This window comes from Lactuca virosa, chromosome 8, assembly GCF_052849685.1.
Source record: "Lactuca virosa cultivar CGN04683 chromosome 8, Lactuca_virosa_CGN04683_v6, whole genome shotgun sequence".
NCBI classification, from domain to species: Eukaryota; Viridiplantae; Streptophyta; class Magnoliopsida; order Asterales; family Asteraceae; genus Lactuca; species Lactuca virosa.
In genome coordinates, this window is record NC_136433.1 from 108,958,040 (window position 1) to 108,975,135 (window position 17,096).

Here is a 17,096-nt window from a genome sequence, read left to right on the forward strand (position 1 = left end):
TTTGTCTCGCCCTAAATGGAATCCCTTAGTTACGCTGCGCCCCGACCCGAGTCCCCACGTCCGCTTTTCACCGCCCGAAACCCAAGAAGTTGGCTTTGCCAACACAACATTAGGGCCGTCCCCTTCATTCTATACTGACCCCGGCCCGGGCTGGCTTTTTGGGAAGCCCGTCCCCACCGTGCTCACGGCCCGGCTGGCTTGCCAGCGGTAGTGGGAATTATCCCGTTCCCTGGTCAAAGACTTGGTTGGATGCGGGATCTACTCCACGAGGAGCGGTACGTACGTAGATGATATCATCACGACCTCTCTTTTCGTACCGCTAGGGATGCTTAACGCCACTTCGCCAACTGGCGTTACCTGCGCTTTCGTGTCTCTCAGTGTGGTCAGCACTGGGTGTTTCCGAGCAGCGAGGCTTACACCCATTCGCATTAGTTCATCCAAAGTTCCTTACCCTTATGCACGAATTATTGAATAAGCCATCTTCCTATCAAGGTTAAGGAGTCAACTGAGCATCTCAGCGGCGGGATTGAATACCCGGATCGAATCAGAGTTCACGCCGCCCGCCCTGAACAAATAGGAGGCGTGGGCCACAGGTCGCACATAAGCCGCCGGGTCGCACGACAGAAGAACACCCAACATAAAGATGCACACTCCTCCATGTGAAATATTCATCTTCATTGGGGCTTTTTTGTAGTAGTCGTGACCAACAGCCATCAGCTGTCGGTTCGTTGGTAAGGTGAGAGCTTCAAGCCCGATTTCTGGTGGCGCACCCCCCACACAAGCACCGCCCGACTCAGTGGGGACGGGTAAAGCTACAGGCCCAAAAACTTCGGCCCTTCTTTCTAAATGGGGGTGCCCAGGGCGCCTCATCTTGTCATTTCGTCCTTGCTCATTCCCGTTAGGCTGAAGTCTTTGGCCTTTCCTTCTCCGCGCCCGCTCACGCTTCGCTGACCTATCGCGTGGTAAAGAGAAGAAAGTACGAAAGAATAGTAAACGGAGCACACCGCAGAAAGATTCTAAATATGAGAAATCCCCCTTTTTTTCGATAAGAAGGAAATGACGAACAGGAACGAAACGAAATAAGGCCTTTCTAGCTCTAGTTTCGGATGAGCTTCCCCCAATTATGTCTGGTAATAGAATAGGTCGGCTTGCTCTGACCAAGACTCCGCTTTTTGCTCCGTCCGTGGAGCGTATGAATTTCCTGGAATGTAGATAGACCAAAAGAGGGAATGAAGGGATAGGAATAGGAATTATAGTACCATTAGAAGAAGGGGCACCTGTGGGAACATCTCTACTGACGAACCATTTCAATAGTACGGGTGCTGCCGTGCCACGAGGCACGACCATGGAAGTAATGAAAAAGAAAAAGTTTTGTAGTTGGACCATCTGTTCTATCCGTTCGAGTTTTGCTTCTATAGAGAAGATGAGACGCTAAAAATGAAAGTGTTCGCAACGCATACCGAAAGGGTACCAATGAAGCCGACCATTAATGACTAGTTCGAAGACCAAGAGCGGTCTGATCCAAAAAGAAAGTGTGACCTTTAAGGTAGGGGTAATCCGAACTTGAGGCGGAATCCCTCATCGGTAAAGTGGGAGTAGAATTCACGGTATATTTGTGAATTTCTACCGCTTTGGTTTATATCCTGAATAAAGAAATTCAGACTCCCGTCCATGATATCCCGTTGGAAGGAATGTTGCAAAGAGCTCACCGGCTCCACCTTACCCTCAAGGAAGTCGTACGCCTCCGCCCTTATATTCGTATATGGCGAAAGTTCCATGATACGATAAATCTTTTGCTCACCAAACATAAGATCGAAGAGCCTATCTTGCAATAGACCCTTTCTTTCTAATACTGTGAGTTCAAAATATTCTCTATCAAGTATGGCCCTATAATGGGGCACATCAATAGCTTGCTCGAAGTTATTGTGAACAAGCCCCTCATACTCCCCGGGATTATTCTGGGGAGGAAGGTTGTAGTAATCACGGCTCTGGAGACTCCGTATGCGAGCATAAATCTCAGCTTCGTTATCGGCCGCTATTTCGGCTCTAAACGTAGCCAATGATTCACTGCTCGAGGAAGACTCCAAAGCCGGAAGACTACTTTCATTTCCACTTTCGGAAGATACTTGCCAAATGCAAGCGCTTGTCATTCCTGCCAGCAGAGAAAAACACAAATATCTAGCAAAAGTACAGAATACGTAAATTAGAATGAGAATGACGAAGAAAAGAAAAGAACTCTTCTTGCCTTTGGAAACTCAAATTATATAAACCAGTATTAAAGTGACCAAAAGTAATAATAAAGCGATGACGGTGGAAATTATGGGGCAGCTGTCCGTTCCTATAAAACGTCCGACAAAGAAAGCCGACCCGAACATCGGAAAAAGCGTAAGGAATAAAGTTAGTGGCATCTTGATTCAGTGATGTGACTTCTCCTGCTCCAGTAAATCAGTCTGGAGACTTGCTAATTCAATTCAATTGCCTTGGTTTTTCCAAGAAATACATGGGAAAAATAGGGAGAAAGAAATGGGATTGTGTCAACAGGCCCCTATTCCGACGAAAAACAGCCCCTTTTCTTTTTGTTTAGCCTGTTCCTATCAGATAAATTCTTAAGAGAAGAGGAAAAACCCTCCGACATCAATTTCGAAGTGAATTTCCCCAGTTGAGGCATCTTGATTGAGAATAAAGGATTCCCCCCTAGGGTTTTATTTTCAGGGTGGTAACGCGCTACTACTTATGTTAATTCTACTTACGCTAAATAAAAAAAAGAAATGTAGCTCCCTGTTAGGATCGACAATTGAGAGAAGGGCCCCATTGGAGGATGGGTCCCGAGCGGTTTTGCATTGAGTTTTCTTTTAGTGGGAGTGAGGGAACGGACTCATCGCTCTCCTGCCGTGAGTCCTTAAAGGCGGGAGAGAGGTTGTAATTTTGTGGCCGAAAATACAGGGTCTTCAAGGAAAAGGTTAGGTGTTAGGGCTTTCTCACAGTCTAGGGACTGCCTTGCTTTTCATAGCCCTAGCTACGCTACCGTAACCAGTCGTTAGGCTTCCCATCAGATAGTTCAGTCTGGCGGCGGAGATAGACACTTTGGATTCGGCGAGCTACTCCGCTTTCACATTCAGATTATAGAAAGATGGTTACTACATTGATAGAGGCATACAAGTATTCAGTTATCCCAATAGTAATAGCCCACGGAGCGGTAATTCAGTGATCCTTAACCAATTGCGATTCCGCATCTGATCTTTCCTGGTATTCAAATGGTTTATTGGCGGGCAGAGACTACACAGGGGTAGAGGCCCATGCCAGTAGCACCAGTGCTCGCCCTTGTCTTCATTCACTTTTGAGCTCATCATAGGGTAAATCTCCTTATCGTTGGCAATTCCCATATAAATCGTCGGTATAAAGAGATATTCCACCAACGAACGGGCACATCATTAGAGTAGACCAAAGGAAAGAGGATTGGGATGGATTGTTTAATGCCTCGACCGGATGAGGCTATGGAATGAATAGGGTTTTTCCGTTTAGTCACTCTTAGCCGGTTCCTTAAGTTTCTACCATTGAACGTGTGAATCCTCTAAGATCAAGTATCTATCTCTGGGAGGTCTACCGCATCGCCATATGGTTGGCCTAGACTGGGCTAGACTAATATTAAAGGGAATATAGCCCGTCCTCCGGAACGAAGTCTTCGCGGAAAAAAAGAAGGATAGAATCCCTTCGCGCAATGAATCGTCTCGCGCAACCAAATATCCTCCCTATAGTAGTAGGAAAATAAGACTCGTCATCTCTATGAATAAGAGTCGGAAGTATTGGCAGTCGCCTCCTTGTGCCCGTTGTCTTGCAGACCCTCACGCATTCCCGCCACAAATATCGTAACCGCCCTGAACCTTTACCCTGCTCTTCTCCCTTCTTTCTATAGCATTGTTGAACCCCATGGAACCCTGGCCCCTTTTTCACAGAGCAATTTCATCGGGCTAATCATTTACGCAACTTTTTCTTCGTGGAGTCCTTCGAGTAGCCTGACGCATTGTTGAACCCCAGAGAACCCAACCCTTCTACTACGCAGCAGCAACACAACCGCGCCATCAAAGACGCAGTTGAATAGAAGCTGGGGCTGGAGCAGGCTCAATCTACGATTCTACTTTCCGAGAGAACAGGCGGTTAGTCACCTATATGCGTTGGAAGTCTTCGTCCGCCGAGCTCTGAAACCTGCCTTCCTTGCCTTACCGACTTAAAAAAAGATCTGCCTGCCTCAATACCTGCTGACTTACTGGCCGCGTTACTGAGTTCCTAGGAAGGAGCAATAAAGGGGCTGCCATTAGTTAGCAGCAAGGGATTGGCTTAAAGAATTTGTTGACTTTTTTTAGCCCAGGGCCCTGTAAGCCCTTCTGTCCCGCTTTGAGCCCTCTACCTATCAATCCCTGCTTGAAAATATGCTTCAAACGCCTATTTTCTTTTTTTTTAATACAGAAGTAGTAGTATTCCCGGGTCTCACTGTTCAGATAACTTTCCTTTGAATCCTACTGCATAGGCAAGATCTCACTCTTCGTGCTGGGAGCGGTTTCACGCTGTTCATTACTTCCGCGATGTTGACTATTCTTTATTTAAGGAAGTCAGAATGGCTTACTATACCAGACCAGATTATTTATTTAAGCCTTCCCTCTTTTCGTCGTCTCCACCCTAGCCGGATTCCGCATACGCATCGGTGCCTGGGTCCGCGGGCCGAAAGCCCCTTCCCACGTCTCTTTCCGTGAGCTGCAGCACTCCAACTTATGGTTCTCTGGTTGCTGCGCTTTCCGGCTTTCTTAGATCTGGCCTCACTCGACTCCGTGCCCCCAGAGGTCGTTATTTCCCCCATTGCCTGCGTTTCCTGGTTTGGTTTATCTGGACTTTAGATCATCTTGTGACCTCTACTTATGCTGCGCGTAAGGCATAAATAAAGATGGCGAGGATTCTGAAACCTTAGCCATAACCCTTCCCCTGTCAACCCTATTAAGATCCCCGCGTGCTGAAAGTAGGGATTTCCTTTCGAAAACCTTTACTTGTAAGCAGCGCAGGATCAGTGCGTACTCTCTCGCAACTGTACTATCCCCAATGACAACAACATATCCGAGAATAGCCTAGTTTCAATGGGTCCACGCCGATTCGGGTCGGCCCGCAATGCCGCCACCACACAATCATATGATGTGTGAGTGAGAAGAGGCTCCAAGAAAGGTAATACCCAACAAGCATGAGCTCCCCCCCCCCTTAAATGAAAGGATTCAATCCAGCCGCGCCCTCGATACGGCTACCTTGTTACGACTCCACATCTGTCTGTGAATCCCAGGGCACTCACCATCCCTTTCAACCGTAGAATTCCTCTACTTAGAAAAAAACAGATCCAAATTCCTTATAGATCGCTGGATTTTACGATATGGGATGTTTGAGAAAGGATCGCTTTGGATCTGGGCTAAGTGCATCCCCAGCGTTTCTTCCTTGAGTGGAACTCCCTCTTTATAAAATATAAGTTCTCTAATTTCATAGCGATTCGCTAAAATCCGGTCTCTACTAAAACCCTCGTTAAGTAGCGCTATTTCGAGCTTTTCCTCTATGAGGATCTGTTTATCCAACAAATCGTCATAGGCTAGGCTACCTATTTGTTCACTTTTGCCAAGGAAGTGGTGATTGAGTCGATTTGCCAGCTCTTCGTGCCGCTGTTGGTCGCCCATAAGCGGCTGCTTAACCTCCAGATCCACTGGCGGAGCGCTTCGGGTTGCTACAGGATGGTCCCGCAGGCCCTCTTGGTGGGGAACCTCTTCTGCCACGTGAGGCTGGTGAGAAGGCCCGGGAAGCACCCAATGCCCGAGGGAGGCGTTTGCCTCCGGAGTGACGAGTGCTCGGCAAGCACAGCCAATCACGAAGGCCAGAGCTGCGGGGCAGCCCATTTTTAAAAACAGTACTAAAACGGCCTTCACTCCGAGGAAGCCGGCCACCCTAGAGACAAAATCAAAAAAGAATGAGTGCGCCCCCATTTGGAGGCAAAGAAGATAAAAAAAAATAAGAAGACTTATGGGAACAAAAAATGGAATGCACGCCCGTCTGGCGCTTAACTGGAACAATAATTTAATTCTTCCGCGGCCGCCCCCGCTTAACCGACTTGAATCTGAACTACGATTCAGACCAAGTCTTACCGAAATTGGATTTCCTTTTCGTGCCATATGCGCTTATACTTTACTTTTGTCCCTTTTTGATTCCCGGTCCAATATGAGTTCTCGAAGATCTTCGTTCGAAAAGACCAGCTAAGCATCATTGGCTTGGTCAGCCTTTACCTGACCAACTACCTAATACTACGCAGGCTCATCAAACAGCGCTTTTTAGCTTTCTTCAGGATTTGGCCCGAACTGTTCGGCAGATTCCCACGCGTTACGCACCTGTTCGCCACTTTTTTCTCAACTCTTCTCACCTCCTGGGCGAGACAAGCTACCTTTAGCTAGGAGCCTCTTTTCCTTCTGCCCAGCTCCCCGAAAACAACGTTCGACTTGCATGTGTTAAGCATATAGCTAGCGTTCCTTCTGAGCCAGGATCAAACTCTTCTTTTGACTATGATTTGGCCCTACAGTGGTAGAACCTGGTGAACCGGGCGTACTACTTCTCAACCTTCTGTGAACTTTTCTTCTATTATGATTTTTGCTACTTTGTTTAGTTTAGTGATTGATATCTTAGAGAAGCTGGTAAAGTAAAGACAGACTCTTTCGAAAGTAATGGTGGCTAGGAATGGCTTCAGTCAGGTCATCGATTCACCTTATGGTCGACTTGCTTGAATCGAAGAAGAAGAAACCCCCGGACTAGAGCCTTCAGTGCTTTGGTTGGGTGGTCAGGTGAGCCCTAAGAAAATTGGCTTAGAAAAGATGAGATAGGGTGGATGATTGATTGGTACCGGTTAATGATGCGATGGGTCCTAATCAATGTGATTGGCATAGTTCACTTTTAGCCCCAGCAACATATAGCAGTTGCATTTGACCGAGTTGAAGCAGCAGATCCAACCAATCCGTTGACCAAGTGAAGGTTGCATAGGCACTAGTCACGAACGTCCAACTCGAACCAGCTACTTCACCCCTGGAACAAAGCAGTGGTCCTTCTTCGACCTTCCGTAAGACCACCCCTTCTCCGCACTCAAGTTGCTGTGAGTGAAGACTATCATGCCTGTTTCATGAGCAAACTAACTACCTTGTGAAGCAAATACACCCTCATAATCACATAACACTGCCTGCCTGTGTGAACAACCACCAGCTTCAACAACTACGCCTAATCAATTACTGTTAGGATAAGCGAAATCGAAGAGGTTAGTTAGAAGGTAAGGCACAGAGTGATTAACTAGTTGCGGGTCTTTTGTATCATGGGCCACAGCTACTTGGGTAGAGACCGCTGAACATCATTTGGGCAGGCCTAAGCCCATATAGATTCTGGGTAGCCCCATAGAAAACTAGTATACAAGTAGGCCACATCGCTGTAAGCATCAGCCCCAGGCAATCTTTCTGGTGTGGGTAGTGGTTCATTGGAAACTATTTCAGGTTCCGGCTCATCAACCTGAAGAATGGTTTAACATACTTCATGGAAAAAGGATAGCATAAAAGAAAGAAGATATAGCTTTGCAAGAGACATGATATGTTTGAGAAGGGATAAGGTACGTAAGTCAGTCGCCTTAATTCCTACAGTGCGAGAGGTACGAAGTAAGTCGAGTGAAAGGAGAGGGATCTGGCTTTGATAGGGCTGAAAGCTTTGTCAATCGGGTAGCAGAAAGAGGTTGGTCCACAGGTACCTGCCATAGCTTTCATCCGGGGGAGCCTACCTGCCCAGTCATGTCGGTATAGAAGTGTCATAGAGATGACTACTGATAGTTGAAGTAAGGAGTCTGAACCTTCATCTTCTGACGCCAACTCCAAGCATTAGTCGATTAGCAGGGTTTCAGTGCTGAGTTTACATACTGGGTCTCCGAGCTGAAGAAGGTCTCCGAAAGCCCTCTTTCCTGCTTCGAGTAGAACCTATTTTCAGTCTAATGTCACATCTGACTCAACAGCTCCTTCTTCCTCTCCTCTGAGAACTCTACTTTGATTCCAGCCTCAACTACTGGTGTGTCTTCTGCTTCCCTAGTGGCATCTTCACTCATGACAGACTCAAGCATCGAGTCTTCATCGCTGTCACAGGCTACGGCTTTGCAGTCCTACACCACTGCATCAGGTTCGTTGTCCTTTGTTCACCCGAAACCATTGTTGCTCGGTTCTCCTTTTTCAAATGGGAAGGCTTCCCGGACAATCAACGTAAACAAAGACTCAACCTAAGCTAAGGCTCTTTCCCTCTGTGGTTGTTACGAAGATACTACGTGGATAACAAAGAGTAGTAGTACTATCCGTACGTAATAGGAAGAGTTCTCCTACCAAAAAGTATTTGAGAATACCCTGAAGTAACGAGCTAACGAAAGGCTTAGAATCAATGCTTTGACCGGGAATGTCGAATCAAAGAACGTATTGTGCTAGGTCCTAGTCATTCTTACTGACTTAGCTAATTCAATTCTTTCTTCTGGGAAGCCCTTTTTCTAATGAGAATTCAATACCTTTCTAATGAGATGTGATCTGTCTAGGGCTAGCTGAACTAAGCCTCATCTGAGGAGGAAAGTTTGCAGCTTGATTCCTTCTTAGTTTTGGGATATGATTCTTCGCATCTCGAAACAAAAGAGGTTTTGCTCAAAGGCTGACGTAGAAGAGTTTCGGTATTCAAATGATCTCTTCCTATTCCACGACATTTATTGGATAACTTATCCCAAGGAGTGAAGCTACAATAGACCCAATTCATGTTCCTCCATCAAGATCAAGATGAAGGGGGGGAGGATGAGATCTTTAGGCTGGTTAGTGGGGGTCCATGGCTAAGATGGAATCTTCACCTTTGCTTTCAAGCTATCAAAGCCGGGAACCAAAGACGTTTAGGATCGATTCCTTATTCCCCAAAGGGAGTTGTTTCCGACCATCCTAAAGAGAATCAAGATATCCCAGGAACCGGAAGAGACTGCTCAGGATGAATGTCTGGGTAACAAAGCCGAGGAGGTGTAGTCAAGGAGATAACTCCCGAGGAGAGTGATTGGGCCCAAACAAAGAAGGGAGGATCTGGAAGAGAGGGTTGATACTGGGTCAACTATGGCAGTGACTGAGGGGGACTTGCTCTGTGATAAACAAATGACTCCAAACAATAACCTCAAGGCAGCCAATCCTAATAAAAGAGGTGAACCTGAGAAGAGCAGTAAGAGTAAGCGTTCAGGTGCTGGTGCTATGACCTTAAAGGTGGAAGATCCTCCCCTGGTTCTAACCACCCTGAATGAAGAGTGGGCGAATAAAATGAAGAACATATAAGAGATGTTGAATTCTAAGAAAGAGGGGGGATGGGGAAAGTCAAGGCCAAAGAACAAAAGACAAATAAGGGCTGCACAAGACTAAAAACCAGAGGCAGCGCTAAGGTGCGAAGGGAATGTAAAAACAACAATAGTTCCACATTAAGGTCCTTATATGAAATGTCAGAAAGATCGGTAAAGTCGAGAAGCATAGAGAGGCCTTTTAGAGCACAAGAGGCAGATTTTATTGGCTTGGTGGAAAGCAAAGTGAGGAGTGGAAAGGCGGCCAGAATTACCAGATGCTTGAGAAATGATTGTAGTAAAGCCATTAATGTGGAGAATGAAGCCGGGAACGGCAGAATTTGGCTGATCTGGAATATAACTATGACATTAACGAGATATATAGATCTGATCAGGCTAGATCTTGTAGCTGCTGGGGGAAGGAAGGAAAGTAGGGTTTCCTTCCAGGACCGGAGAAGGTAAAACTCTGGGCGGGATGCCAGGTTTCGCCTACGCTACGGTTTCACAAGATTGAACCTTCTTTGTTCAACCGAAGAAAAGGAGTTCCAGAACACGAGGGAATGTACTTTCATCCCCAGGACCGCCCCGTCTATGTACTCGGGGCCTCCCCCGATTGCTGGAAGATGCGCGCGATACGATAAAGGCCCCTGGGAGAAACCAATGAAAAGCCAGGGTAGAGCCTCGGAGCCGGCCCAAGCGAAGATCGGCACTCGCAGGCTTGAGGAGCAGCCCGAAAAAGGGAAAGCCGTGGAGACGGCAGACTCGCCAGTCAGGCACACCGTGAGGCTGACTACAGCAGACCGGGAGGTTACAATTCCTGTTTTCCTGTTTCAATTTCCGGGAGTGAATGTAGGAAGTGCAGACGGTGGATCAGGTGTGAACATTCAACCAAAGGCGTCTTGGGGATCGGCAATAGCTAAGCATTGTGGCCATCACAGTTCCAGCTACGTATGGCTGGCGTACAACCTACGGGCTTCTTAGACAAAAGAAAAACAAGAAAAAATACACCCTAGCCCTACCTGGGTCTTTAGAGTAATACCGCTGTCTGTCCCCTGGAGGTTATCCTAAACCATTTTCTAGGGGAGAAATATTGGCTCAGGGTAAAGGCAGCCCCCCGTCGGGTAAAATCCCATAATGCCTGTCCCAAGGCCGAAGAAACATGGCTCTGTGCCTTGTTCCTCTCATGGTCTGGGTTGAGTCTAGTATTTTTGTGGGTAAAGGCACCTCATATACTCTTATGTCCTACGGAATCGAAAATCTATCCTACGGAATCGAGATTTTGCCTTAAGTATTAAGGGAAGTCTATCGATAATCTGTCCTACGGAATCGAGATTATGAAAGTCCTTAAGTATAAGGGAAGCCTATCGATAAAGTTGGTCATTCCTACGGGGGCTTCAAGGAAAAGCTAGCGGCATAAGCAGTTCTGAGAGAAAATCCCGAGTATTACTCTTCTAATTGAAAAAATAATAATTTATTATGATGCAATGGATTCATAGTCATGTCTTCCCGAAAAAGGATGATTGACTGGTTAAACGTGAGAAATTCTATAATTTCTGGAACGAGTTTTATACTTATGCTAGGGGTCAAGTCTTTAATAAAGATTATTCTGAAAAGAGCGCGAACAAACGGTATAATGAGGGTGTCATCTTTGAACTAGATAAGTTCAGAAAGGCGCATAGAGGTGAAGGAAACCGTGTGGTGGCTGATCCAAAGGAATTGTATGATCTTCAGTTAAGAATAGAAAATATGACAATGCAGTTCGATGAACAAAATATCTTTAGTTCAACAAGTGACATTCTAAAGATACTGATCGATCCTGAAAAAGAGAGTGCGAAGGATTTTCTTTGCTCGAGGCTTAGCAGAGAGTCAGATCAGTTCTTGGTGGGTTTATTTGGTCAATATACGCTAGAGGCACTGATAGTTCTTGCTATTTTCCTCGGCAGATGCTAATAGCATGATCCGTGTTGCATCCTTGGTGGAGCAATTGGAGGGTCATACTCGTTGCCATGCTAAGACAATCATAAAGCGTAAATTAATGGGTGCTGTGAGTATGAACTTATTTGAGGATAAGGAGGAGGAAAGTGTTGATGAACAAGGTAAGAAGAAATCCGGGTTATCGAAAAAGTACCCTATTGGAGCAGCTTTAGTTGAGTTAATGGATTTAAGGGGCCTGATAGCGTTAGCTGAAGATAGTAGCGGATCAACTCGTATTTTGAATAAAAATAAATCGTATTATCTTCAAAAAACACTATTTGTGTATTGCAAATTTGATATCTCATTATTACCAATAAAGCTTAGCTTGCCAATGGTGTTCCCACCCTTAGACTGGAAATGTACTACAGAAAAAGCAGTAAGTCTGTCAGATCTAACAGGTGGTTACCTAAGTAGCCCTACAAGTGAAATGTATGATCGTTACAGGCTTTTAAGTTCAAGTAACCCGCGGAATTTATATATAGAGCTTAATAATCCCAAGAAGCTCTGCGAGATAATGAACTGTCTGCAAAGTCAGGCTTTTCAAATAAATAAAGAATGGCTTTTATATTTAATAACACACCAAAGTCACTTTGAAGACTTTGGATTGCTCACGCCTGAGTTTGTGGGATATATAAATATACTGGAAGTATCAGGAAAACTTCGTTCATTATACATGAGCGATGCGTATATAAAAGAGAACTTTACGTTCAATGAGTTGTTACAAACATTACAAATAGATATTCAGCGTGCTCGTTATGAGAAAATGATATTTGACTTGGCGTTAGCGTACGAAGGTTATTCATTTTATTTACCAGCCTTTCTGGATTTCCGGGGTAGAATCTACCGTTGTGGAGTCTTACACTTCCACGAGCGTGATTTTTCTAAAAGCCTGATCCAATTTGTGGAATCACAAGAGTTAGACTACAGGGTTGCAGTAGTTGCTACATGCTTCCAATTTCAGTCCTTCAAGTCTGACAAGGGTGCATTGAGTTGGTTTAAGGACAAAACCACCGCACTAATGCTGGAGGATTGTGTCTCCCGAAGAGATTTCATACTATCGGATTCGGATAGGGCGAAGTGTTTTATCAAGCATGCTGTTAAGGCTAAACATCCCTTTCAGTTCTTATCTAGTTTTCTACCTGTCTATTATTGTAATTTAGAATCTATTATGCGCATACCTATTACCCAAGATGCTTCAGCCAGTGCGTATCAAATCATGTCTTATTTCTTGCTGGATGAATGGATGGCGAGGAAGACGAATCTAATTCAATCTCCTAAAGGTGAAATAGAAGATATTTATATATCTATCCTAAATGAACTACAAATTTATATAGTTCAAAAACTAGAAGATAGAAATCTCTCCGAAACCCTTATCGAGGTACTCGATAGAAAGATAGTGAAATCGATCTTTATGCCTATAATCTATGGGAAGACGGTTATGAGCACAGCTCACGATATAAAGGAGAGTCTCTCTAGATTCCTGACACCGAAGGAGTGCTTTCAGATTGCAAAACTGTGCTTTGAGTTCTGGAAAGATAGGTTTCATAACATGGAATGTTTTATCCGTTTGATCCGTAGTATAGGCTGGGTTGCCTCAGCTAGTGATCGCCCAGTACTGTATGAGGTAGAGAACATTCTAACAATCCAGGACTATATGAAGATGGAACCAATCAATATCTGGGTTTATGATAAATTGCATAAGAAAAGACGTCAAGTAACTCTGAGAGTAGCTACTGATACACGAGATCGCAGGAAGACAGAGATCTCATCCTTCGTCAACTTCATCCATCAGAAGTATGCACATATTGCTATGAAAGTGGTAGAACAGATGCTTTATTATAAAGCGCCTATCTATACTGTTCACGACAACTTTATAAGTTCCACGTATCATAGCAAAAAAATTGCTGGTATTTATAATAATGCTATTATTAGTCTGGGGCGTCCTCTAAGAATCATAAATGAGTTCATTTATTTGAATGTCATGAAACATATTTATGATAATCTAGATAGAGAAATCTCAGATTCTCTTATGGATCATGTAATCCCAAGAGATTCATTACTGTATTATTTGGAAGAAAATATCCCAGAAGACATACGCCTTTCTTCTTCTAAGAGGAAAATATGGGATGATAAGATCCAGATTATTTTGAACTCTTACAATGCCTATACTCGTCTTGTATGCGGAGAGTATGAAAATACTAACGATGGTTGTCGTTTGCATATAAAGAAATATGAGGATTTCCTTTCTATGATGAAGAGAAAGTCCGAGCTCCCCTTATATAGCACGTACTATTAAAGAAAAGAAAAAGCCAATGTATTTAACAAGTAACAGCATACAAACCATGTTTTCCACAGGTAACAGCATACGAACTAGTAAGAGCATAGAAAGAATGTTTTCCACAGGTAACAGCATACGCACGAGGGCATACTGTACATACAGCGCATATATTGACAAGTTCTTGAATCGCGTCTTTGCTAGTATAGAAAGGACATGGGTGCAGGATCCGCATAGATGGTTAATCATAGCTAGTCATAGCTTCCGCGAGCCTAAACCTTCTATTAATGATGTGGATCTACATGCTCTATGTATAATGGATCTCTTACACCAGTTTGCTTACACATCCCTCAGAGGTTACGCAAAATTTGGGATTTTACTTACCACGCTGCGATCTTACGGGGAGGAGATAACTTTTTCAATAGGTACTGCTATCCCCTTGACTGAGGAGGGTGGTAATTTGCTTCCTAAAAAATGGGTCTATTCTCAGCTTTATAAAGTCCTTTTAAAATCTTCAGAAATTTATGAGGGGGATGAAATAGTTCGAGTCACTATCAGAGTCTATATGGAACAGGATAAAAAGCTGGAGAGGCCAACCCTATCTGAAGAAGAAAGACAGAACTTACTTCGTTCTGTTCTTTTAGAGGTCTCTAATAAGACCGAAGAGGGATTAACTGAGAGCGATGCTCTAACAGCAAGGAAACTCCGGCAAAGTAGACGCCCAAAATCTATCCCCGCGTTAAAGGAATGTAACATTAAGCAGAGACCCTTCATTGTATCCGATCTCGAGACGCTACTGGATGAGAAGAATTATCATAAGCCTTATGCAGCTGGTCTCTTGATGGTATTTCCTGGTAAACGTATAAATGATATGCTGATCGAGACCTACTTTAGCGAAGACTACTCTATACTGTATCCGACGGAGTTTGAAAAAAGGAGTGAGAAGGTGCTTTTTGACTTGGTATTAAGGATCTCTGCTCTTGTTAAAAAACACAAGTCATTAAAAACTATTTACTTCCACAACTTTTCTAGATTCGATGGTATTCTCTTGCTAAAGCACCTCGCATGTAAGCACCCGAAATACAAGCTCAAACCTCTGATGAGGAATAACAGGCTTTATGAGTTAGCTGTCTATTTGGGTAAAAAGATGTTATTCCGCTTCAGGGATTCCTATAATCTACTTCCTAGTAAACTTAGTGAGCTGGCTAAGAGTCTCTGTCCTGATCTAGGCACGAAGGGTTCTATCAACTATAGCGAAGTCACTCCTGAGAAGCTGGTTAGTATGAGAGATGAATTGGTGGAATATATGAAGCAGGACATCTATCTCTTAGGTGGTGTGATGAAAAAAGCACAAGAGATATATTGGAATCTGTACAAAGTGGACATTGAGGGTAAAATCACCCTTTCCTCACTAGCTCTAAGCATCTTTCGTTTGAGATACTACGATGAGAAAATCTTTCCAATCCACATCCCTAGCAGAAATGAAGACAACTTTATAAGACATGCATACTACGGTGGTCATACGGATGTGTATAAGCCTTATGGGGAGGACCTATACTACTACGATGTGAACTCGCTCTATCCATTTGTCATGAAGGAATACCCAATGCCTGGTGGTGTACCAGTCTGGTATGGAAATCTGGAAGACAGGGACTTAGATGGCATGTTAGGCTTTATTGAAGCATATATAGTATGTCCGAAAACTATCAAGAAGCCCTTTATACCCTATCGAGAGAAGGAGGGTACTCTCATCTTTCCAACAGGAGAATTTGTAGGTGTATACTATAGCGAAGAATTGAAGTTTGCTAGAGAGATTGGCTACACAGTGATTCCAATCTCAGGCTACCCCTTTGAGAAGAAGGAAAGCCCATTCAGGGAGTTTGTAAGCGCTATCTTTTCAAGCAGGTTAGAAGCTAAAAAGTCAGGGAATGATGCTTTGTCTTATGTGTATAAGATCCTTATGAATTCGCTATATGGTAGATTCGGCATTAACCCTAAGGACACAATAACCGAGATCTGCGATAACGAAAGACGCAAACTTTTAATAAGAAAGACTAATTTGATATCTACTGATGAGCTTAGCGATTCCAAATACATCATTACCTATCATAGCAATACCGAGACATATTATTGGGATCCACCGAAGAACTCTGCTGTCCAACTTGTTGCTGCAATCACAGCCTATGCTAGGATCTATATGTACCCCTACACCTCGAGAGAGGACTGTTACTACACGGACACTGACTCTGTTGTGCTAAGTAAGCCACTACCTGAAGAATTGATTTCATCTTCTATCTTAGGTCTGTTTAAGCTAGAGGACAGAATAGTTAAAGGATACTTTTTAGCTCCGAAGGCCTATTACTTCTGGAATGAGAAAGGAAAGGATACTGTTAAGTACAAAGGGCTTGCGAATAAGGAAATCACTCCAGAATGGTTTCTTTCACAGTACGCTGACCCTGATCATACGCTACAAGTAGCGGTGGAAGCCAACTTCAGGATTGAGTGGTCCTCACTTAACATCTTCAAGAAAGACATAAATGTCAAGATTGGGCTTAATCAAAAGCCTAAGAGGATAAAAGTCTATGAGGGGGAGTATTGGGTTGATACAAAGCCTGTTGATGTCAAAGACCTGTCTAGATTAGATAACATTAGCAAAAAACTAGTCATGTTGCTAAGGGCTGATGTAACACATCTTAAGAACGAGAATCTCTTTCTCCATGAAAAATTATCTCATAAGGAAAGAGAGAAGAAAAAGGGGAGAGACAAGGAGATGAAAGAAGAACCTACAGAGGGCACTAACCCTACTATAGACGAGATACCTAATACTGACATTAAGAAGAAGGTGAAGAAACCTAATACTGGCAAGAAGAAGAAGAAGAAACCCCCGGACTAGAGCCTTCAGTGCTTCTCCCCCATGAATGTGATCAACAAGAATTGATGTACCCACCATTCTAGATAGGAAAGAGATTGATGGTAAGAACCAGTACTAATCTTATAGCAAGCCAAAATAGAGTTTAGATAGGTAAGAACAAGTGCCTATTTCTTGCTAGCCAAAAAACAAGTTTGAGTTGTCGGGGTTGGATCTGAAGCATCAAGCTTCTCCTATACTTTCTCAAAGAAATGCCCTTATCTCGATCTTTATTAGAGGCTAGAGTCTAACCATTAAAGAAGGCTTGAACAGGCTTTTGAGTAAAGAAAAAAGTCACCCTTGGTAGCTCTTACACTTGGTATGAAATGTAGTACTGCTAGTCTTGAACTACAAGCCATATGAAGGGCCCTATGGAAAGCCTATTTCGACATATTCAATCAAGACCTCTGAGAACCCCGAAGAGCTCTAGCCCATTTACTACCGAAACGACATATCCACGCCTAAGGGTCTAAACTATCAAATTCCCTTTCCTCGTATGAAACCTCAAAGTATGGTTACGCTCCGAGCAGACCAACAGATCTAATGGATGGACCCCTCATTGCCCG

General features: G+C 44.0%; 2 protein-coding genes across 2 annotated transcripts; both read left to right on the forward strand.

The window, feature by feature from the left end:
• The first annotated feature begins 11,327 nt into the window (after positions 1-11,327).
• LOC145130714 (putative DNA-directed RNA polymerase) lies at positions 11,328-13,643 on the forward strand. The gene has a single exon (XM_079065489.1). It carries the CDS (start codon positions 11,328-11,330, stop codon positions 13,641-13,643), a length of 2,316 nt encoding a protein of 771 aa, XP_078921615.1.
• LOC145128461 (DNA polymerase-like) lies at positions 13,497-16,818 on the forward strand. The gene has a single exon (XM_079063249.1). It carries the CDS (start codon positions 13,660-13,662, stop codon positions 16,513-16,515), a length of 2,856 nt encoding a protein of 951 aa, XP_078919375.1. The 5' UTR covers positions 13,497-13,659; the 3' UTR covers positions 16,516-16,818.
• Positions 16,819-17,096: the final 278 nt, after the last annotated feature.